At 35.3% G+C, this 26,105-nt stretch overlaps 1 protein-coding gene across 10 annotated transcripts in view; it reads left to right on the top strand.

Moving 5' to 3' along the window:
• The window catches only part of RALYL (RALY RNA binding protein like), a 786,001-nt gene that overhangs the window by 537,508 nt on the left and 222,388 nt on the right, over nt 1-26,105 (top strand). Inside the window, exon 1 of one of the 10 annotated variants that reach the window (XM_078153350.1) lies at nt 21,207-21,325. The exons of the other annotated variants lie outside the window; for them this stretch is intronic. Within the exon in view, the coding sequence (XP_078009476.1) occupies nt 21,289-21,325 (37 nt within the window). The 5' untranslated portion in view covers nt 21,207-21,288. Of the gene's footprint in view, nt 1-21,206; nt 21,326-26,105 lie in introns of those variants that run through there. 10 annotated transcript variants of the gene reach the window in all.

The raw sequence follows: 26,105 nt of genomic DNA, 5'->3' as shown, positions 1-26,105 counted from the left end.
CTGTTTGTCAGGATAGATAACTTCCCAATGTAATCTAGGAATGACAGATGGGATCATAATGAATGATCACAGGAGGAGAGCCAAAAGGAAATTGGTTATTGTCCTTTGTGAAGGATCACATTTCAGATTATTCAAGAAAGAGATTTTCCTTCAATGTAGTTCTCAGTAGACCAAATCTGGACTATCATTCTCAATTCTGGTCAGCTGAAATAAAATTTTAGTGCTCTAAACCAATCAGTGACAGGATACCCAAGCACTGTGTATCTGAAAGGTTCAATTTGGTTATTATGTGGGTGATAGAATTGATTATGGAACAGAGAAAGGTTATACTATTCAGAAATAGTAAGGCCCTTAACTCATTGTCATTACGGATTCCCATCTTTAAGGCATATACATTTAGGTTAGTTTGTGTATATATGTACATATGTCCTATTCACATGCATGCCTATGTACATTTACATGTACTTGTATACATATATGTATGTGTGTATAGATACACATATGTACATAACATTTTCATGTGCATTTACTTTATCTTCCCAACTCTGAGACTATAACCTACTTGAGGGAAAGAAATATCTCATGTTCCTTTTTTTTAACTCCTTCATTGTCTAGCAAAAAGGCTGGGTACAGAATTTTTGTCATTGTTGTTTAGTCATTTCAGTCATGCATGACTCTTTGTGACCCTATTTGGGGTTTTCTTGGCAAAGATACAGCAGTGGTTTTCCATTTCCTTCACCAGTTCATTTTACAGATGAGGAACTGAGGCAAGCAGGGTTAAGTGACTTATCCAGGGTCAAACAACTAGTAAGTTTCTGAGGCCAGATTTGAACTCAGGAAGATGAGCCTTCCTACCCCAGACTCAGTGTTCTATGCACTCTACCACCTAGCTGCTGGGGCACAGAATTAGGGGCTATCTTGAGGTAAACAATTCTAAGTGGACTTAAAAGAATCGGAGTTAACATCCTGTAATTTTATGTAAGAAGTGTTTAGAAATTAATAGCAATTTACTTTCACTTATAAAATCACACAGATTTGTTAGTATTTCATGATGCTAAGGTTCTAGGGCCCAAGTGTAAGATCTTAGCCATTGGGAAAATAATTCATTTTTTGACCTTCCTCCTTTACAACTTTTATTGTATGAAAACATAAATCATTAAAAATAAAGTAAGACTTTTCTCTCTTCTACCTTTTTCTGGCACTTTTTTTTTGCAACTCACTTTCATATATTTCATATTTTATTTTTATTGTAGTTGTTTTATGCATCTTATCTTCCCTGCTGCTCATTAAATATTTATGAATCTCCTGTATGTCAAGCACTGTGATAGGTACTAGGGAGACAAAGACAAAAAAAAGAACCTAACCTCGAGGAGCTTACATTCCACATACTGTATATATACTCCTCAAGAGTAGGACTTCGTGCTCCCTCATACTTTGGGCATACAATTTTCAGCTTTGTAAGTCTCCTTGTTGGTCCCAAAATATACTCAGCGATAGGTCTATTTTCTGAAAAAATGTCAATTTGTTGTCAGAAGGTACTGAAGCAAAAGAAGGTTAATTTCTATGTTTATATACACATTCAAGGACAAATCTACATGCATGTTCCATTTTTATTTTATTCACTGATGAGGATTCCAAATTCTCTGGTCAAGACAGAAAGAGAGAATGGGGAAGGTGCCCTTCTTGCTTACTCAATAACTGACTCTGATAATTCAATGGCTTGTTTCTTGCAATCTATGAAGAACATCCTTTCATAGTTATGCCCCACTTTTAGTGGGAGCCTGGCTATTGAACAGCTTCCTGTATATGTGGCCACATTACATCTCTTCTTCCTCCTCATCTACTTCTTCATCATCATCATGGAAAATAAAAGGAACATCTGTTAAACATTTACTGTGTGCCAGGTACTCTGCTAAGTACCGGGGAAATAAACAACAACAACAACAAAAAAAGCAACAACCTAGTTCTTCCCCGCAGGGAGCTGACATCCTAGTGGGAGAGACAACAAGCAAAGAATTATGCATATATGAGATCTACATATTGTAAGTAGGCATTAATTTCAGAGGGAAGAAACAGTAGAGAGATTGGGAAAGACTTCCAGCAGAAGGTAGGTTTTAAGTTGATTATTAAAGGAAGCCAGGAAAGCCTGGAAGCAGAGGCAAGGAGGGAGATAATTCCAGGAATAGGGGACTGCCAGTGAAAAAGGCAGAGGACTGAAAGTGAGTGTCATATGCAAACAGAAAAGCAAGAAAGTCAGTAACATTGCATCAGACTACATGGAAGGTGATAAGGTATAAAAGACTTAAAAGGTAGGAAGAGGCCAGGTTGTGAATGGCTTTAAAAGTGAAAGAGATGATTTTATGTTTGATCTTAGAGGTAATGGGGAATCATTGAAGTTCGTTGAATAGGGGAGTATCATGGTCACAGAATCTCAGAATCTGTGAGTTGAAGGAGACCATTGATTTTTGTCCTATAATTGCCTAAATCATGGTTTTTTTGTCTTTGAACTTAGTGCAGAAATTCAGCTGGCTTGTAATGAGTTAAGTTTAGAAATCTGGTTCTCTGGTAATCACTGTTCTATTTTTGCCGCAAGGAAATCTGCTTTCCTTGGGGGAATGTGGGTAGACACCAGGGAGTCTGATCTAGAATCTTTACACTACCAAGCTATCCTTCAAGAATGTCTGGTTTGCGATTCAAAGTCTGGCTCACAGTCACTAACCTTGCCTATGGATTCAAACAATGAGCTTTTCTTAGTCACAGGAGGGAAGGAGGGGCTTGTTTCTAGCCCTCATTCCCAACTTCCAGCCAATCATATTGTCCCCCCTCCTCAGCCAATGTTGTTGTTGTCAACCCTGTAATGTCAGTAACTCTATAAAAAATTGTATTATTTTCTCACCTACTCTGTTCTTTTCTTTGTGTTATGCTTATAAAAAGGAAGTTGCATCTTCACGTTGGGGACTTTGGTTTAAAATGAGGCATCCGTTGACTTGCTTTATTAAAAGGTAGCACCCCTGCTAATAAATTATTACCTTGCTTGGAGCCTATGTGCCTCAGACTACCTTTGGTGAATTTCACTTGTGACAGTTTATGACTTCCACCCCTTGGTCCTGGTTCAGCCTTCTGGGGACTAACATAACAAATCTAACCCTGCACATGATAGCCCCTCAAATACCTGAAGACAATTACCATACCCCCCATTCAGTCCTCTCCAGGATAAACATGTCCACATCCTTCAATCAGCCCTGATGTGACAGGGACTTAGGGCTCTTCATCATCCAGTTTCTCTCCTCCAGTCACACACCACCTTAACTATGTCCTTCTTAAACCATCATCCCCAAAATTGAAGACAATACTCCAGATGAGGTCTGATAAAGGAAGAGTACATTGGGACTATCACCTCCCTATTCCTGAAAATGATTCTCCCAGTAATGCTGTCCAAGATTTCAATAGCTTCTGGCTGCCACATCTCCACTCTTTATACCTTTGTACCAGTGCACTGTGCCTCCTGAAATATAATTCCACCTCTTAGGATTTCTAATTTTCTGCAAGACTAAACTCAAATATCACCTGAGCCATGTCTTTATCCTCTTTATTGATACTGTGCTCCCCAAACACACACACATACACACACACACACACACACACACACACACACACACACACTTTTTTCCCCCTAATAGTGTGCATGTTCTTTCTCTCTTGTAGACAATAAGAATCTTGAGAGCAGTATTTGCTCCATTTTTATCATTATATCTGATGGCACCAAGGGCAGTTCCTGGCACTTAATATATGCCTGTTGAATGAGTGAATGCTTCATACTCCCCAACAGGCTAGGTCTCTAATAAGTGCATTTTTGTCATAGCTCTCATCTGAAGGTCTTCCCATGTTGATCTTTCAGAGCTCCACTAATTCAACATTGTTCAGCTTCAGAATTACTATGTGTTTTAGAGAGAGAATATAATGTGCCAGAAAGAACACTGGAGACCTCAATTCAGGATCCAGCTCCCTTACTTCCTAGCAATAATAATAAGAGCTCACATTTATATAACACCTTCTGTGTGCCAGTGAGATACCATGCTAAACACTTTACCAATATTATCTCACAGCTACCATGCAGGGTAGATGCTGTTATTATACTCATTTTACAGTTGAGGAAACTAAAGCAAAGAAAGGTTCAATGACTTGTCCAAAGTCACATAGCTTGTAAAAATCTGAGGCAAGATTTGCACTCAGGTCTTCTTGACCCTAGTCCAAGTGCTCTACTTACTGCACTACCTGGATGCTCATTTCCTAATGATATAACCTTGGATAAGTCATATGACCTTGCTGAACTTCAGTTTTCTCATCTACCTGTGTTGCATACTTGTCTTGCCTAACTCATAATAGTGTTGTGAGATTCAAATGGAATTATGTATAAGTGTTTTGTATTGGGCTTTATAAACAAAGTAAGGAGTTTGGATGTTTGGCAGTAATGGCAGCTAAGATTCTTTGCTCTTCTATTATTACAATACTATCATCAATGTATTTTACCTTCTGTCTTAATTTCTTGATATAAACTACCTTGTACCCATTTGTGCTATGCATGCTAACTTTCATATTGGTCTTAGTTCATGTGCTGTACCCACATGCACCCACAAAACATACATGGCCAGTGAGGACAATCATGCCTAAATTCAAGGGAATACTTACTAAGACTGAAGAAGAAAAATTGTAGAGGTGAGGAGTAGGAGATATAATAATTGCAAAATATTTGAAGTCATCATTGTACACCCTGCTATACTTTGTACTCCTCTGCTATTGCTTTTATAAACCTGAAATCACTTCTCTATTACACTGAGGCACTGAAGGACAACTCTGTGGAGGAGTGGGGCATTTAAAAGATTAAACCTTGTGGCTCTCAAGGGCTGGTGTGAGGTATGTCAATGGGAACAAGTTCAAGAGGGTCAGATTTGTTCCACCATAAGGAATAGCTTCATAGGGTCTTAGTTTTAGAACTGGAATAGATCTTTAAGAATTATTTTAAAATCTTTCATTTTGCAAATGAGGCAACTAAGACTCAGAGAATTGAAGTGACTTGCCCAAAGCCCCACAGACATCATGTAGCAGAGCTAGAATTAGTACCTAAGTTTTCTCATTCCAAATTCAGTGCTCTTTTCAGAAGGCTTTTAAAGAAAACATATTTCAAATTTTAAAAAAATAAGGAAAGATAGTATGATAAAGAACCTAAAATTCAAGCATACAAAATGAAGGAGGTAGGCCAAATTCCCTACAAGAAAGTAAAAGTAAAGGCCAGGTTGAAGAGGAAATGTACATGGAAGAAGGGTTGATGGAGTAAAAAAAATAATGAAGATACCAGTCCGGCTGATGAGGAAATTAGATACAGAGAAAGTGAATTTGACCAGCAAACAAAACAAGGAGGACTAAAGCCCAGATAGAAAGTACTATACTTCTTCAGAAACCAAAAGAAATTTAAATGATCTACTTTGGATTTGCACAGAATGGTCGAAATAGGATTGTATAGTGAGAAAAACCATGAACCCAACAGGGCTAGTCACCAAGAGTGTACGTGCCGCTCAAACTGGCTGCTACCATAATGAGTCACCTATCAGACCAAGAGCAGCATTTTTATCAGCAGTTTTGATGAAGGCATTGATGTCCTGGTTATCAGATTAACAAATAACAGCAAGCTAGGGAGGAGACACAATATATTGAATGACAAGTCCAGAATCTAAAATGGTCTTCATAGGCTACCAAAGGCGGTTGAAACTTGAACATTCAGGTGGATCTGGGAACTCATAAATTTATGTTCTGTCCAACAGCACTCATTATGATCCATCCAGACCTGCTCATCTTTTAGTGAGTCTTGTCAATATCCTCACATAACGTCACCACAGGGGGGTCCACCAAACATGCTGGAGGCTGTCCTCACTTTTTCCTCTCATTTCAAAGGCACTTGAACTGTCCCCCTGTCATCCCTCATCTTCACCATGAGACTAGTATATTTTCCTTTTTTATTATTTATTTCCCTGAGGACATCTTTCAGTTCTGTTCTTCAAAGTTCCTTCAAAGTTGTTTTATTCTGCAGGCTGCTCACAACTAAATCTAACAGAATGAAATGTATATAGATAAGTAGCAAGTCCTATGCTTGTCATCTGTCTGAAAATGAAGTGAGCTGACTCAAAAGAGTAGATTCCCTGTTACAGATAAGGCTCTGTGAATACCTGTTGGGGGCATTATAGGGACATTCTTCTTTGGACAAAGAGGTTGATTAGATGACATCTGAGGATCTTTCCAATTTTAAGATTCTATGAAACTACAATTTTATGCTTTTTTTCTTTATTTTATATGAATATATTCACTTATCTTCCCTTAAAAACAACACTCCAAAGGGCCTTTTTTCTCTCACCAACTCAGAGCCACACAAAATGACTTACTAGTTCCTTCTTTGCTCTTCCATTTTCTTACAAAGCTTTGCTGAAACATTAATTACACGGAGAAGTTGGGAACCAAACATTCTCAAGATAGTGTTTATCTTTTCACAAGCCATATTTGTGCTCAAATTTTGTAAGCTCCCAACTTAATCATTTAAATTTTTCTAGTATGTACCAGGTGGGCTTTCTCATGCTTTCCTAACTCAGCTTTGAAGAGATAATCATAGACACAGTGTTCACCAAACTAAAGGAGACAGTCTTGAAAATAAAATTTGGAACGTGCGGGTTTTTTCCCCTGCTTACAGCTTCTGTTTCTGTATCTAAGGCAGTTTAGGTAAACATCTAAAAATGGTTTTGTAATGGTAGGAGAATCATGAATCTCATTTACATATTTACTGTTCACATACTGCTGTGCTGGTAATGGGAAATACAGAGTTTATTCAAATAGTTGTCTTTGAAACATGTACGTGAGGTCAAAGAATATCCAGGTGGTTTTGAGCCCCTTATCTGAGACAAAGAGAAAAAAAAAAAGAAAAGTGGATTTGAGATAGATTCCTGAAAAACCCTTTGGCTATTTAAAGCTAAATTATGTTTGAAAATTTCTTCTATTCAACTCAGCATGTTGAAGTAGCTCATCAGTGTGATAATTATAAGTAAATGTGAGCAGGAAGTGAATGAGGAAGATAGAACTTTTATGCATACTACATTGGTACAACAAAATGAACACAATTTTATGAAGATGTAACACAGGCCAGCAACATGCACATTTTGCATGAGGAGAGAAATTGGTATTTTGGAGTAGGATGTTGTTATTGGCATCTAAAACACAAAATATGCTGAAGGGAATACATAAATAGAAATGAGCATTTAATTGATCTTACTTCATATGGTTAAAAAACCGATTTTAAATTTTCATTTTAAATGCATTTTAATTTTTTAAAAATATGGTTGTAGTATTCTGTAATGGCTATTCCAGTGATGTCAAAATGTATTCTGATAAAACAGTGTTCACAGGATTCAACTCATTTTAATAAGCATTTATTAAGGTCCTACTATTTACCAAGTACTGATCCAGGAATTATGATACAAAGTCAAAAATGCAAAGAGTTCCTTCCCTCAAGGAATTTATGTTCTACTGAAGCAAATAACATAGTACATATATAGGCAAGTGCAAAATATATACAAAGTACAAAATAATCCCTGGGTGTGGGTGAATGCTAAAAATTAAAGAGAAATACAAAGACTTCTAGTAAGAAGTGGTATATGAACTGACCCTTGAATGAAGGTAAGAATTCTAAGAGTCAGAAGCAAGAAGAGAGCACTCCAGATAAGGACTCTTTAGCCTGAAACAATTTGAAAGCAATACAATACAGTAGATAATAAAGTCTTAAATTACCATTACTCTAGAAAGTATAATCCACATGGACAAACATTAATTAAGAACCTACTACTATGCAAGAGCTGAGCATATGGAAACAAAATGAAGAATAGCCTCTACTCCAAGGAGCTTCCATTCTATTTGATTATATCAGTACTATTTAAGTTCAGAGAACTAAAAGATTGAGGTGGGTTGAGGTCATCTTCTTGTGAAAGAAATGACATTAAGAGGAAGAGAGGGAGAGACAAAGAGTCTGAGACATGCAGAGGGTGAAGAGAGAGAAAAAGAAGAGGAAGAGAGAGATGCAGAGAGAGAGAAAAACAAAGGAAAGGATTAGAGAGGTAAAGAGAGAGAGACTCAGAGAAAAAGGACACAGAAGCTTTGCATCAAAGCATTCCCTTTCTCCCTTCCATATACACACCACTTCATTTTATCTTTCTTTTTTGCTTCTCAATTTAAGACAACTTTAGTATATCTTTACTTTAAGAAGATTATGATAGAAGACATTGCAAGTAATTTTAGTCAAGACCTAAATGTCAGATTGACACTGTTGTTATTCTCACGGAGCTTATCATCTAGATGTTTTCTGTGTTAAGATTGCTCTTTTGAGGCTGCCTCTTCTTTCCATCATCAACAATAAAAATTTTAAGTGCTTGTTGTGTGTAATGCACTGTGTACAGAACAATGGGCTCTACTTTCTCACTACTACCACCAAGCAATACTAACTTTGATCCCACAAGTATCTGCTTCAGTTCCAGGCTAAAGTGTGATGTCTTGTTTTGCTATGAAGTCCTCAAACTCCATCACCTATTGTTATTTTCTTAGGGAGAAATAGGATTAGAAGTGTTAGTGTAGGTCATCATATTTGGGAATGTAGTACCTGGACCACCCCTGCTCACATTCATATCCCTCCATAAAGGCTAATTTAAGTTCAAGCAACTCTACATGTTTGTATCTATTCAAAATCATAGCTCACAAGAAAGACATTTAATGAAACAGCATAATAAGAAAGTTAACAATAGAACATTGCTGCCAGTAAAACAGTACACCAATAAACTTGGCACACATGCTCCCACAAATACGTCGATGGACGGCTTGGACACCTTTAGGGAAAATTTGTGGAGGGACATACACAAAGAGAATAGTTGTAACCAGGGCACGTGCATGAAGGGGAAACTCACAATTGGACCTCTGATGCTTCACTAATAGCTTCCGATGGTGACATCTCATGTCCCCCAGATGGTCCTACTTTATCTTTCTTTGCTGCTGATATTAGTAAACCCTATACCTCTTTTCCATCATATAATTGAGACATGATATTAGAACAATAGTAATGGGCTACTGAACGTGAGTGTGTATTTGTGTGCATTTCATAAGAGACTACATAGAAATTGTGTAGCATTGCCAGAATTTTAGTGTACAAAGACATTCCACCATGCCTTATGAAGATGATAATCATACCTGGAATCAGCAAAAAAATATTTCCTCTGATGAAAGTAATATCTATTGCTTTATATGTGTTATGTAACTCTTGACATACTACAAGAAAATGAGAAATTTTGGTACAGTTGCCTTAGGCTGAGTCCCCCAAATGAGAACCTTGAATTGCTAACTTTTTAGGGTTTTTTTCATTTTTTAAAATTAATTTATTTTGAATTATCAAGAATCACTTCTATAAGCTTTTGAGTTTTAAATTTTTTTCTCCCTCCCTCCCCACTTCCCTCCATAACACAGCACGCAATCTGACATAGACTATACATATACATTCCTATTAAACATATTTTCACATTAGTGATGTTGTAAGCAAGAATTAGAGCCGGTAGGAAGAACCACAAGAAAGAGGAAACAAGACACAACAGAAGAAAAAAAATATCAAATAGTATGCTTCAATCTGCATTCAAATTCCATAATTTGTTCTTTGGATGTGGATAGCATTTTCCATCATGACACTTTTGGAGATGTCTTAGATCCTTGCATTGCTGAGAAGGGTTAAGTCAATCAATATTAGTCATCGCACAACATGGCTGTTACTGTGTACAATGTCCTACTGGTTCTGCTCATTTCAGTCAACATAAGACCATACAGATCTTTGAAGGTTTTTCTGAAGTCAACCTGTTCATCATTTGTTATAAGCACAATAGTATTCCATTGCATTCATATACCACAACTTCTTCAGCCATTCCCCAATTGATGGGCATCCTCTCACTTTCCAATTCTTTACCAAAAAGAGCTGCTATAAATATTTTTGCACATGTGGGTCCTTTTCCCATTTGTATGATCTCTTTGGGATATAGCCCTAAAAGTACTATTGCTGGGTCAAAGGGTATGCACATTTTTATAACCCTTTGTACATAGTTCCAAATTGCTTTCCAAAATGGTTGGATCATTTCACAACTCCACCAACAATGCTTTAGTGTTCCAATTTTACCACATCTTCTCTTACATTTATCATTTTCCTGTTGTGTAATGTTGGCCAATCTGATAGGTGTGATGTGGGACCTCAGAGTGGTTTTGATTTGCATTTTTCTAATCAATAGTGATTTAGAGCATTTTTTTCATATGATGGCTTTAATTTCTTCATCTGAGAAGTGCCTGTTCATATCCTTTGACCATTTATCAATTGGAGAATGACTTGCTGACTTTATGAACAATTCATTTCCCTTACAAACACTCTTTGAGGTAGCATATGCAAGTATTACTATCCCTATTTTATTGAAATTGAGGTTCTGACATGAATAATTATTACATGGTTCCTGCAAGTGTCTTGACTTTGAGCCCAAGGTTCTCAATGAAAAAAAGAAAAAGTTGTAGTATCTGTTTAATACTTCTGTAAAACTCCTCTTAAGATGTACATTTTCTTGACATGGATGAGAACATTATTCCTAAAATGACCTACTCACCCCGAGAAATCAATAAATCAATAGCAGCACACTGTGACATGAAGGTGAACTTGGGTTCCCAAAGACTATGTTAGCAGAACTAAAACTCTAGCAGGTTCTACCACATTGAAAAACCTCTTGAGAGATGACATTCCTTTGCCTAGCTAAGCATAAGTTTGGAGAAGCCTCCTCACCAGCAAATTGATCACTACATGATGAATGCTTTGGCCATAGTAACCCATAAATAAGATTTAACAATTAAGATGATTGTATAAATCATTGATCCTATAAATTTGCTCCAATGAATAGGGATATGGAAAGGAACTAATGCTGTGATTTCACTAGTGTAAGGGACTCCCTGATGAGGGAAATACTTCTGCCATTGCATATTGACCCCTCTGAAATTTATAGAGAATAGTCGTAATGAGTTATATAAAATATTATATTTAAGATTCCTGCTGTAATATCTCTGTGAAACTATTTTGGGTTTGTGAAACATGTCCTAAAAGAGGCTTCTTTTTGCCTCCGTTGTTGAGTTATGTTCCTGCCTCTCTCTTCATTAACTAGAAGTAAACTCTGGAGATTCTTATTTGTGTAGTATAGAAGACATAGTTTTGTTTACTTTTGTTTTGTTTTGTTTTGCTTTTTTTTGATGAGGCAATTGAGATTAAGTGAATTGCCCTGGGTCACACAGCTAGTAAGTGTCAAGTGTCTGAGTCCGGATTTGAGCTCAGGTCCTCCTGACTCCAAGGCTAGAGCTCTATCCACTGTACCACCTAGCTGCCCCAACACAGTGGTTTTTTATATGAATAGCCTTATTACAGGAAAATTAATGACTCCTTGGGGAATATCTCACCAGTTTGTTTACATAAAAACATAAACATTTATTTTCATAGCTGATATTTTATAACTCTAAGGATTGCAACGCACTCTATATATATTATATGATTTGAGCCTTCCAATAACCCTGTGCTTAGGTACTACAGGAATTATCTCCATTTTACAAATGAGGAAGCTGAAGATCAGTGAGTTAGAGTGACACGCATCTGGGTAGGAAACTAGTAAATGGTTAAGTCAGGACTAGAATATAAGTCATCTTTATAATGCACAGTGGGATTCAAACCCAGGTTTCTCCAGACTTTTGAATGTATGTAGTATTATTTCCACTAGACCATGCTGCTATTTATAATAACACAAATTATTTAATTTTCTAAAACATGGTTTAGTCAAGTGCTACGCAAAGCATTAAATGAACTTTCCCATGTACCAAAATAGCATAACGTATTTTTTAACCTAACTACGCTAACCCTGTTTTTGAAGTCTGAGGATTGTTAAATAAAACTATTTTGCAACGAATTGTTACAAAAACCCAAATGTCTTGATTTCATCTGGTCTGATTCCTTCTTAGTTCTTGGAGTAGACAATTTCTTTTCAATTCCACCCTGAGGGGCTTACCCATTGCAACTATGTCCCTTTCTGGAGCAAGCTGCATTTTCTGATTTTCCTGGAAAAATGTGAATTAACCCACTACACTCTCCACACTCTACATATACCCATTCCCAGAATCACTGAGACCACCATCACCACACTATCTTCCAGGCTCAATATTGCTTTATCAAGAAAAGATATGTTAACGTGGAGTCTCCGTGATCTCTAGTCACTCTCTTATGGAAATCCTGAAGGTGACTTAGTAATCTGGCTTTTTTGAACAGTCTAGTCTATTTTGATCTATAGCCAAAATAAGTTAAAGACAGTTAAATCACTTAACATGGTGATTGTAAGTCAAATATAGACTTGCTTCTTTGCACTTTCACAACTACTTTAGAAAAAAGAAATTCTCTGCCTCAAGCAATTTGCATTTCCTGAACTCTGAGATTTTTGCTTCCTTGACTATGCCATAGTAACTGTTTAATTATTGGATGTATCAAAATTATATTATAACAACAAAATGACACCATATTGATATACTTCTATTTTTCTTTAAAAAAATTAAAAGTTCAAAAGAAAATTAAAATAATAAAGAGAGTTAAGACCAGATAATAGACTCAGTGAAAGACAGATAAAAATCAGACAAGAGTAAATTGAAAGTACATGAAATGAAGAAAAATAACAAAGTCAAAGTTGCACAAAACTCATCATTGCTAAAGAGATTTTTTAAAAATAAAAATCAGTCACTGTATCTATTTTTTTAAAAAAAATTGTAAGAGTAGTTAAAACAACTGAATATTTAGTATTTCAATGATTCCATGATTTTCAGGCTTTTGTGGGGAGGGGAGAGACTATTTCCAAAGAAAGGGAGAAGAGAAACAATGAAATGTAATTAGAGTCCTTTTGTAAAAGCTTTTCAAGGTGAGCTAGGAACTGCCTAAGCATAGTCCAAAGAATACGCACTTTACTAAGATGTGTATTTAATTTCCATGAGCAGTCCATAATAAAAGAAAAGCATAGGAAGGTTCTTCAGCCTAACTTGATATAACAATGAATCATTGGGCTGAGGATGAAGAAGCATTATTCCTAGAAAAAAAATAATTATAAGATATTAGTCGTTGAATTTCCCAGTTAGCAAATGAGTATTGCTTGAGTGCTCATAGAATAAAGATCTCCTGTCCTCAAGGAATCTGATGGAGAAAACAAGTTAGGCAAACACACAATCAGTTCAGCTACATATACCAATATCAGGCATGCAGGGAAAGGATGAATTGATGAGTGGGCTGGTAAGTTGAAAACTCCTTAATATCTATCATCAAAAGTAGTCAGGAAGATGTCAGATGGAAAAGATTAATAACAAGAAACTATGGAAGGCATATCAGTGGATAAGATATGCCACAAGAGAAGGATCATAAATTGAGAACTGGAAGAGGCCTTAGAAACTAATTAGTCCAACCCCTTCTATTTATAGATAAGGAAACTGAGGCCCACAGAAACTTAAGTGATTTGTGCAAGGTCATAGATATCATAGAGATAGTAAGCATCAGAAGTGGAGTTTGAAATCAAGTCCTCTTCCTCCCGAATCAAGAGGGAAGGGACAGTTAAAAGAAGATATTCATATTAAGTATGTTATCATATATCATTATCATAATGATACATTATCATATATCCCATTAAGTATGTTATCTCAGCTGATATTATCATTGATTGATAATATCAGCTGAGATAACATACTTAATGATATATGATAATATCAGCCGAGAGGGAAGGATGAATGAGGGTTGCCCATAGCATTGGTTTGTTACCAGGTATAGCTACATTAAGATATAGCTAGTGGTTCTACCAGTGAACTGTGAATCTCACTATAATCTTCACTCGGTGGAACCTCTATTCCTCTACTGAATTTTGATTTTTAAAATTTATAGAAAATATTCCCAGCTGAAAACTTAGTAGTGTTTCACTCACCTTCTTTTTGAATAAATTGAGATTTAAATATGATAGTCTATGAAAAATTCTTCATATTTTCCTCTTATCCCTCAAGAAAGGTAGGTAAGCACCAGATTATAAAGGGCTTTAAATGCCAAACAAGGATTTTTATTTAGACCCAAAGTTAATAGAGAGGAACTGAAATTTAACAGAGAAGTCATGTCCTATGAGCTATTCTTTTGGACAATCCTACATTATGTGAAGGATGGATGTAAATACAAGGAGACTAATTAGAAGGCTTTTACAATAATCAAATGAGAAGTGATGAAAGCCTGAAATAAGAATGAGTTGAGGAAAGAAGGAGACAAATAAAAAATGTTTTAAAAGTAGAAACTGTATTTGGCAACTAATTAAATGGATGGGATGAGAGAGAGTGAGGAGTTGAGGATAACACTGAAGTTACAAACCTAGGTGACTGGAAGGATGGTGGAGTAACAAGGTTGTTCAAAGAGATGTAAATTTGGGGAGAAATATGTTTTCTGTTTTGGACATGCTGAGTAATCAAACCCTTAGAAGCTGATGAGGGTACCAGTTAAGAGAATGTAAAGAGAGGAGAGAAAGGGAGCCAGGATAGAGCCTTAGGCCCGATATGGATGATGATCCAGCAAAAGAGACTAAAGAAAAAGTGGTTAAAAAGGTAAAAGGAGAACTGCAAGAAAACAATGTCATGAACTTCAAGGGTCCAGCAGGAGAGGATGGTCAATAGTGGCAAATGCTGCAGAGAATTTGAGAAGAATAATTGAGGAAAAATCAGATGTGACAACTAGTAAATAACAGATAACTTTGAAGAGTTAAATGAGGAGGTCATAAGCCAGATTGTGAAGTCACCATCCAAGGGAAAGAATATTGGAAACCTAGCTGTGGCCAGTCCAGTAAGGTTGGATTAGACCAAATGGCTGCTGAGGTCTCTTTCAAATCTCAAATTCTATTATTTCCTGTGATTATGGTTTTAGAACCAGAGTATGAAGGGAAACTAGTCAACTAACTAGGAATATAAAAGGAAGGATGAAAGACCAAAAGGCCAAGAGAGAATGCCTAATACAAAGCTCATACCATAATCACATAAATCAACAGAGAGACTCATAGAAGCAAAAAAAAAAAAAGGATGAAGAAAAACTTGAAAAAGTTGCTAACAAGTGAACAAGTGAAATTAACCTATGTTCCCCATTCAAAAAGAAAATTTTTAGTACTCACTAGAGATCATGAAACAATTGAAAAACTCCAGGATGGATCAAAAGATAAATGAAACTATTAGAAGAAAAATAAGGGGGGGGGGGGCAGCTAGGTGGAACAGTGGATAGAGCACTGGCCCTGGATTTAGGAGGACCTGAGTTCAAATCTGGCCTCAGACATGTAACAGTTACTAGCGACATTATTTCTAAGGAAACAGAATTTCCTAAAAAATAAATGACAACTTTGGAACAAAAAATATAGACATGCAAGAAAACTTGGCAAAAAAAAGTGAAAAGTAATGTTAAAAGGACATATTAATTCTATACAAGTTAAAGTGATGCTTGATCTTCAACAGGGAATCCATAGAAATAATTTCAGGGATATTAATCTTTCAGAAGAGCATGCCAAATAAGAAATCTAAAGATTATATTGCAGGAAATTATGCCACCCCCCCCAAAAAAAAACTCCAGAAAATCTGAGCAAAGACAATAAGGCACATATGTTATGATGTGATACTACATATTGTTTATATTATAGACATTATGTTACAGACTTCTTCCAGGAAAAAAAATCACACTTGAAACTCCATGATAGTGGTTAAATTTCCCAATATCAAACACGATTTATAAGTGGCTGGGGCAAGGGGAAGATCATCAAACGTGGAGAAATTCCAATCCAAATATCCCATAATCACTCTGTAGTCATAAAAAGTTGAAGAAAATAGGATAAACATATTCCAAAAAAGCAAAGAATTACAAGCTGAAAACTCCAAATAACATCTTGCAACATTGAGCCTGAAAAGTTTTCACAGAACAGACATATGTGAGGTGCAAATTAGTCTAGTTAAACAGACCTCAATTTGGTGAATGAGTGTAGATTTCACAATTATCCAAATTCCCTGAGTTTCACATATTAGATATATAAAAAGAAAACTAGTGCTTTTTAAAAGAGTTTTTGTAAGCTTAATTTGAGGATTTTTTAAAAAAAGTTTCTAGCTATAACAGCTTTACAGTTTGTATTGGGGAAATATTTTGATTGTTTACAAAATTTACAACTAAAAATAAACACAAAAAACAAGCAAAAACTAAAAGACATAAGATATGATTAATTGGTCTTTGCATGTAGAATCATAAAAATAATGACCCTGCCTTCCAGTGAAATTGAACTATTTGAACTAGGTGTTCTTTGACCTACTTGCTAGAAAATAGTGAAAATTTCAATATCCAATTCAGTAAGTATTTCTTAAGTGCTTTCTTCTGTGTGAGGGAATGGGAATACAAAGACAATAATTAAACAGACCCTGCCCTCAAAGAGTTTGCATTCTATGGAGACGGTATAACACTTTTAGAGAATAAATACAGAGAGATTTAAAAAGGCAGAGGAAAACAATCACAACTGTAAATAGTTGATGAAGATGCTACTAGAAAATCTTAAGTAGCTATGTGAGAGTTGTGAATATGGAGTGCAATCACATAAGCCTAAAACATATGTTTGCATCAACATTGTTGTTTTTATGGAGACGAAGAGAGTTGTCAACAAAAACCATGAATTTGTCAATACTGAAAAGAATTCTAGAAGTCTAAAGTTTCTATTCTTGCTCTCTGACAAAATATGAAAAACTAAAGAGGCAGCTAGATGTTACAGTGGATGAAGCACTGGAACTGGAGTCAGGAGGACCTGAGTTCAAATCTGGCCTCAGACACTTAACTTACTAGTGATCCTAGGCAAGTCACTTAACCCTGATTGCCTCAGAAAAAAAAAAAAAACTAAAGAAGAATCAAGAATTCATCTTGTGAAGAAGTTCATTATGGTTGGGTTTTGGTTTGATTTGTTTTTACTTTTGGCTTACTTTGATGTTATATGTTAAAATTAATTTTCTTCTTTGCACTAAAGATAGCTGTGCACTATCCCAGGTGGACAAGTATCAAGTCATTCCACATATTCCCTGCTAGGATTTCCCCCCTTGATCCAGAATGATACTTTGCTTCAAGTGTGAGACACTGTAAATAACTAGTAGGCTCTCTTCCCTTTGTCTGGCTGGCAGAAGGGAAAAGGTACATTCATTTGAACTGAAGTGTACGGTCTCTTTTCTAGTAGAAGTAACAATAGTAGTTGGTATTTAGATATCTCTTGAAAATATACAGAGGTCTTTATATACATCATATCTATTACTTGTCACAATAGGCCTATGAGATAGATAAGACAAGTGTAATATTCCAATTTTACAGCTGAATAAACAGGTCGACAGAGATTGTGGCTTGTTCAAGATCACTCAGTTAGTAAATGACCAACCTAAAACTCAGACCCAGGTAAAGTGGGAAGCATATTAGATTTACAATAACAATATCTTGGCTTAAGTCTCAGCTCTTCCACTTACTATCTATGTGACCTTGAATGACTTGCCTTCTTCATTACCCTTCCCTGAACATTGATTTCTTCACCTATAAAATAAAGGATCTAGACAAGATGACCTCCAGGAGGTATGACTCAAAGACTAGTGTTCTTTCCACTGTATCAAAGAAAGAACAGAACCATTGAAGAAAGTGATTAAAACTAAGAAGACCTAGAATCAAGATTGAAGCAAGGAAGGAAGGAAGAAGATAAAGAATATTAGGGAAATAACTTCTAGGATAAAATAGATTTTCCCTAGATCATTTAGCTTTTTTCAAATTTATTGTTGTATTTCAGTTTCTCTGTTGTCATCCTTTCTTGTTGCCACATTTTCCCTTACTACTGCCAATTCCTATACCAAATCCCTCTGATTGATTTTAAAACCATTGACTTAAAACCTGCTACTCATTAAAAATAGCCAGAGCATTGCAGATAAAGAACCTAATCGTGAATGTCTTTTTCTCATTAGTTGCATTTTCTTTCACTGCTTTCAAGAGAGTCTATGTATATTACTAAAACTAAAAGGAAAGTGATGCTTTTAAAGGCACATACCCTTTCTCTGGCTGACAAGATATAAAAGCCAAAAATTAGAGGCCGCAGTTCCAAAGTAGAGCCATACATCAAGGCCATAGAATCAAGTTTATGTTCATACTTTTGTGAGGGGAGTGATAATCTCAGTAACATCTAGTAGAATATGGCCAGAATGGAGCACAATCATATCTTCCACTCTGTCACTACCATTCCATGTCTTCTATCATGACTTGGTCACTTATTTTAGTAGAGAAACAGGAAAGGACTAAAGGTAGAATGGACTTGAATTGACTGATCTGTTACCAATGGAAGTATAAATGGAAGAATATTTGTATAGGGGTTCAAAGATGTTAGTTTGAGCTTTTGATCTTGGACAAGTTACTTATGGAAATAGGATAGGGACCTTGGCCTGCATATTATATGGAGCTTGGAGAGATAGCCAGTAAATAATGAACATGGAGTTTCAGAACCTGAGATCCCAGCTCTTCTACCTATGTGACTTTGGAAAAATCATTTAAACTCTTTGGGATCCATTTTCTTCTTCTATAAAATAAGGAAGTTGGACTAACTGACTTATAAGTCCCCTTCTAATTCTAGATCTCTGTTCCTATGATGATAAGATAGATTTATGAGTTGAGTCTAAAAAAGTAAAAATAAGAGTGCTTGTAAATTTTCACTCTTAATTCACAAAGCATTTATTAGGTATCTGCTATGTTCCAAACACCTTTGTTAGTCACTGGATATGTAAAGGCAAAACCCCCCCAAAATTTCTTGTATTCAAGGAATTTATATTCTACCAGGGGATATAACATTGAATATATAAGTAAATACACAATTTATACCAAGTAAACAAAAAGTAATGAGAGAAGCTAAATCCTTGGGGGAAGCAGGAAAGGCCTCTTGTGGAATGCAGTACTCAAGATGAATTGAAGGGAATTAGTGGTTACAAAAGTTGGCAGTGAGGGGAGCATTCCTGTCACAAGGGGCCACTGTGTAATGACACAGAGGCTGAAATAGAATATAAAGTACATACAAGGAATAACAGAAAGCCTTTTTGGTTGTAACATAGAGTGAATGAGGGGGAGTAATATGGAATCATCCTAGAAAAATAGTCTAGAGCCACTTGGGTTCAAAAAAATCATTTTCGTCAAGATGAGGGAAGCATGGCTGGACCATAGTTCCTGTGAATTGTACTGTTGTGTTCATATGTGGGTACCATATTTCAGACAGGGATTAATGAATTTTAATAAAATCTGAAGGGGGTGACCAGAATGGTGGAAGGACTGAACACCAAACAACATGAAAATATACCAAAGGAATTGTAGATATTTCACCTGGAGAAAAGATGTAAGTGATAGAATTAGGTATTTTGAAAGGCTGTCATGTGAAAAAGGTTGTCTTTGGATCCATAGAGTAGAATTAAGGACAGTAAGTAGAACGTATAATAATGTAAAGAAAAAAACAATTAAAACTTTATAGTAGCATAGTAGGTTACCTGAGGAGATAAAAATTTTATCTTACTAGAAGCTTTAAGCAGAAACTGGGTAGCCATTTGTTGACAGTATGGTAGAATGGGTTCTTTTTCTGGTTTGGATTGAGAAGTATCGAGGCATAATGGAATAAAAGTGGACTTGGAGTCAAGACAGATGGGTTAAAATCCTGAATGACTACGTTGAATAGTAGTGTCACCATGAACAAATCACTTAGCTTTTTAGAGTCTCATTTTGTTCATAAAGCGATAGAAGACTTAGATGTAGAAAGAAGCTTACAGAGCTTTTGGTTCAGGGTCCTCATTTTACACATTGGTAAATTACAGTCAGAGAGGTTAATTGACTTGCTGCAATAGGAAGGATTCAAACTGAGGCTGCCTGACCATCTAGAGTCTCAGCCTTGATCCCTCTCCAGAATTTGGCACCATGGACTGCTCACTCCTTGATATTCTTCCCTTTGATTTCTGTTATGATGAAGTCACATGGTTTGCCTCTTAACTTTCTGACAACTCTTCCTTTGTCTCTTTTGCTGTATTTTCTTGACACCCCTTAAACGTGGTTTCTCTGTGAGATTCTGATATTAGCTTGATACTTCTCCCTCTCTACAGTCTCTCCATTGGTGATCTCATCCACTCCATTAACTTCATCTACAATATGAGAATAATAATACATGTACTACTGCTACTTTGCTAAAAGCTTAACAGAATTTGAAGGAAGCATCATCATCCAACTGTGGACTTAAAATGTTTACCTTAAAAAGCCTTTTGGGGCAAGCATATTTTAAATCAGAGTACTGTTTTTACAACACTTATTTAATAAACATTATAATGATTAAATACACAGTGAAAAACATTTGAATGTGTTTCCTAGAATTTTAGCTTCTGCATTAGAAGAAGCCTCAGAATCTAGCAAGTCCAACCTATCATTTCATATATGAGGATCATGAGGCTCGGAGGTTAAATGACTTACCCAAGGTCACACAGGTAGAAACTAACAGAAACAAGACTTGATCCTAGGTCCTAAATTTCAAATCCAGTATTCTGTCAACTGTACTATTAAATTTTTATTTGGAATGCTCCTCCAAAGAAAGGTGCTTATATCCCTTTGGACCAAGGTAAAACAGATTAACTGAGTTTTAGAGTAAAATGTGGGTCTCTATTTTGTATGTAGCCTAAAAGAAATGTCAGTACAAATTGCAGTTTTTCACATTTATTGAATATTACATGAGTTGCATTATATATTCTATGTATTTTCAAATTCATTGTCATTTCTAGGTGTGTAAATACATTCTAAATTCAACACTGCTGTATGTACAGACTTTAGCTTGCAGATTTTATTTGAGAACCTAAATCAATAGATTGGGGGAATATTAGAAAAAAAACATGATTTTCTCCTTAAGATTTGCATTCAGAATAGTAGTTACAGGCTGTAGCATCTCCCCTGTAATTTTATGAGAATGGTATTACCCTGGCTTTCACTGTGAGATTGCTGGTTACCTCCTGTCAGTGAGCAACTGTCTTACTGCAAAGCAGAGGCACAATCTCATCTCTTTGTCTCCGTGTTCAACACAATTACTTCTTAGAAAGTCGGATTTCTTCAGAATGACCATGTACAAGAGCAAACGCAGAAACCAGAGATGTAAGTAAATCCTGACCCAACTTTTCATCTGATTGTTGAGGAGAAAACATAGTTGATTTAAAAAAAAACTATTCATTACTTCTTCAATCATTTCTTGATACTATACAAGAAATTGGAGTGTTTTCTAACCCTTATATTTAAGTATGTTGCAAGCTTAAAAGATATTGGGGGGGGGATTACTTGTTTCTATGGAAACCCCCAGAAAGTAGATGGCTTTACAAAATCAACACAGAAACAGATCAAATTCAATTTCAGTACAGCTCAGCATCCTTTATTTAGGGCATTATGATTGGGTGGTTATATCCTTTGCTTTGCCATGAGTTACATATTTTTCTTTCCTGAAGGTTTATTATAAGAATGGGAAGCCATCCTATCAGGGACCCTAAAACTTCAATCAAATACAACTTTCAGGAGAATTGAAATAGATGTATAAGAGTTGGAGGAAAAGAGGTAAAGCAGAAGGAATAGTGGGTTAATGCAGGTGACAAGTTGGATTTTGTCAATGGGTAAAATTCAAAACCTCTTGATTAAGAATGTATTTGTTGTATAGTTCACTCTGGGTGACAGTTGATTTTAGATTTATATGCAGATGGAGCAGATTCAATCCATTTTCCCAAATCCTCCCCCTTCAAAAAAAAGAGTAGCATAAGTTCTAGTCATAAAGCATAAATGATGATGATTTTGAAATAGGAAAACATTAGATTGAAATTATTGAGAGATAAAGAGATCATGAAGCTTTTATTGACATAAAGATAAAAATATGACCTATGTCAGTAGCCAATATGCACACATGAAAAGTTTTGGTCCCACACTTGTGTGTGTATGTGTATAGTCACACTCTAACATCTTATCTTCTTCATAGTCTCATGGTGGAAAACATGTCATAGTCAACCCACAGTGGACAAATATTAGACTGCATATAATTGAAGAATGTTCTGTGACAACTCTAACTTGCTCTTTACCAGAGCCTGCAGTTTTTGTTATTCCTCAGTGATGCTTTTGATTTTAACATAGTCATTATCACATAGTAAGAATACCTTTATAAAATAAAAATAGAATGTTATTAAATGTCAAAATATGATGATGATTTAATTTTAATATAATCACTCAGTCTTTGGCCCATTTTAAGATAAGAGCTACACATTAGCATATCCCTTGTCAAAGAAGTTTTATGCACTGCAGAAAGCTTACAAACCTAGGTCAAGCAGCATGCTCCTAAAAGACTGAAATGCCTTCCTTTTCTATTTCATGTTTGTGATCTAGAAACAACATACAATAGCTGGTACTCTTTTCTTATGAAAATAATAGTTCAAAGTCTAAAAGTAAATGGTGATGAATTTTGCTGTGATGCCCTCCTCCATGAATGCATTTGATTAATGCATATAATTGCACTCCAATGTACACCCTATTCATTTCTCTTTATACAGCCGTGGATCCTCCTCACACACACACACACACACAAAAATCCGGGTACTCATTGCCTTAAAGTGCAAGTCAAATACAGTATTCAGATAAAAATTGCACTACATCCAGATAAATTTCCCTTTAAAATGGGCTCCCTTGTTTGGTGAAGTCTATGATTAAACAGCAGGAGAAAACTGTGAATTTCACGAGACAAATCAGAAGATGTATAATTACAAAGGCATAAACACAGGAGAATATATTGAAAGGGTTTAGTAAGAAACCTAACGTATTGTTTGTGTTTAATTGTATCAGTGAATGACATTCTGTGGAGTTTCCCATTTCCATACCTTAAACACATCACCAAAAACATGTTACTGGTTAGCAAGCATAAAATGAAATTAATGTGTTAGAAAGCTTAGCAAGGAAGGCAAGATGATTTCTAATCTGTTTTCTCACATTATGCTGAAAATATTTTTGCCAAGGTGCATTGAATTTTAATGATTGCTGTCCAACAGGTATATGGATAATATCTCAATTAACCTGGTAGAGAAATCAAATGTAATGTTATTCTCAATCAGGTCATCTTAGTACACATTTTGGAGCAAGCAGAAAGTACATACTTACCTTGAAGCAATTTTGGTAGTGCTTAAGACCATAATTGCATACTTAACAGATTCTCATTGTAGGCATAGGGAGAATGTTATTAAACTTTTTTTGCTATTAAGAGCAAAACTAAGCATAAATTAGTTTTTTTTAATTTTCTCACTCATTAAAGCCTCAACATAATCTTTAGTTAAAAAATAATTTGAAGAAAAGCACACTTTATCATGAGAAATATCAGAGAAATAGAAATATTTGCCTATGTTGGTGGAAATAAGTTTGTAAGGAATATTGGGAAATATGAACTTGGAATAAACCTCCTTTCTTTCAAATGGGATTTTGAAATTTAACCTTCACTTCTGACTGAGTTGGCTATTTGTTGGTCCTTACAAAGGAACATCACCTTTTCTTTTAGCTCAGATGGAGCTATTTCTATTGACAATATCCCCTTGGTTTCATGGTTGTCTCATTTCTTAAACAGCAAATCTCACCTTGGATAATTGCTTGAATGTCTCTAAATTTCAAGAGATATTTGACCATGACATTGTTTGGGTGTAGAATTTGTTAATTTAAAATCCTCACATCACAATGCAGATGTTTGCATGCCTTTTTAGTTATTATCAAAATATAAGTGGATGTCACTTTAAGAAAATCCAATATATCAATGTTTTATCCATTCCTTGAACTAAGCTAGCACTTTACACCTCTTGCTGAATTTTAATATTGTGAATTGCTACAGTCATCATTGTGATGTTCTACTGAAAAAGAACGCTGAACTTGGAAACATATAGGCTGGGTTCAGGTTCTGGCTCTGGCACTTTAGTTAGATGTTTAATCTCTCTAAGTATCTATCTCATGAGTTTTTGTGAGTAAAATACATTGTAAACCTTAAAAGTCTAGATAAAAATCAACTCTTATTAGAACAGATTTTGAACATACCCATTCCATCCTACTAGTCTGGAAGCTCCATGAGGACAGGGCTGGTGGCCTATCTTTTGTATATCCTACAGACCCTAAAACATTGCCTTAGCTACAATAGGCATTCAGCAAATGCTTAATGAAAATGTAGTCATACAAAATAATTATGTTAGGTGCAATTTTGTTGCATCAAGAGAAGTTTATAAAACCACTTCAAGATTTCTTTTAAAAACAAGTATTTTCCTAGCATGTTCAAAATAAAATTGACTTTTGAAATTGAATTTTACAATTAACATTTTAGAAACTCATCTACCACATAAGGTGAGGTATGCCTATAATTTGAACTTGCTTACTGATACTGCAATAATATTTGAATACCCTTGTTTAAAAGGTCTCTTCAAAGAGGAAAAGATTGTGAATATATTCCTAAAAGACAATTGTGTAGAGAGGATAAATGATAGAATATTGATATTAACAAATATAAAGTTTGAAGGCTCTCCATCTTTCATACAATATCATTGAAATTATAGTGAAAATCATTTTAGCATTTTATTTTTAACTGACTTTTTAAAAGTGCTAATAGTACATTTTTATAACCCTACATTTATATTTGTAATTTTCAATTCATGGTATGTATCTTTTTGGCTTATGAGAAAAGAATCCAAATTATTAATTAGTTTATGCAATATCTTAATAAAAATCTCTTTTGTAGAAATATTGAATGCCAATTAAAATGATTATATATTATATTTAGATTATCCAGTAACTAGATGCAAAAGAATTATGCTGTGAATGTCTTCTATTTAAAAATTCTGAGATTAGTTGGGTATTCTCTATGAGTAGGGGTATTTTCTGATTGGATTCCACTTAATTATCTCATTTATTCTGGATATATTGAAACATCTGTCTCACTTTTAAGATCTCAACATTGGAAAAATGAATTCAGGATATGACTGGATAGTTTTGGAGTTTCTCAAAGTGATCAAGGAGAAAAAGAATGTAGAAGTTCTTCATCTCATTGTTTTGGTGGTCAACTTGCTTTCATAATGGTTATATACCACTATAATGACTGGAATATAGTTTATTGATCTATGACCTTTCTTCTACAGTATCAGCTTTGGCGTTTTAACAGGCTGAAGAAAAGTGATAAGCTCTTCAAAAATAGACATTTAAACAGGCTAAAATCCTAATAACATTGCCAGTATCATTTTTTCAGATTAATAATTCATATTTACAATCATTTATTTTTAGCTATAAATTCCTAAATGAGTTTTTCACTTGAATTTTTGAAATTTACTACTAATAATACCAATTGTACATCAAATATAAGCAATGAACAATATATTTTTTCGAAGTTTATGCTATCAAATAGATTATTTTCTCTTTGTTGACTAAGACTTCCACAGCCATGGATTCTATTCAAACCAGAAGCTGATTATCATTTTGTTCAGACCTATTTGAGCTTTTGGAGGATTAGTTTTCATTAATAGCAAAAGCAGATTTCACAACTCAAGTTTTTGCAGTATGCTCTGTCCAAGGTCCTGATAGGTATCCTTTTACTATTATTAATAAGAAGTTTTACCTTACTAAATTGTTCGGTGGAATCACATCTGCTTTGAAGGAATCAGGATGATCTGATTGAACATGCTTGGAGGGTACTCAGGTGTCAGTTTCAGAGACATGAAGTCCAAAGCCTGACTGATAACACCCCTGATACAGATTGACCTTAAATGGAAATACGCGTTGGTCTGGCTTATACCTTAATCACAGGCATTTGCAGTCTCTAGACTGTGACTGATTCCTCCTGTAGGGATAATTTACTTCTCTATATGGCATAAGACAGATGATCTGCCCTGTG

The sequence above is a fragment of the Phascolarctos cinereus genome, unplaced genomic scaffold (assembly GCF_003287225.1).
Source record: "Phascolarctos cinereus isolate Bilbo 61053 unplaced genomic scaffold, phaCin_HiC Scaffold_4;HRSCAF=312, whole genome shotgun sequence".
NCBI classification, from domain to species: Eukaryota; Metazoa; Chordata; class Mammalia; order Diprotodontia; family Phascolarctidae; genus Phascolarctos; species Phascolarctos cinereus.
Note: the sequence above shows the minus strand (reverse complement) of the source record. Positions and strands in the feature narration are given on the sequence as shown.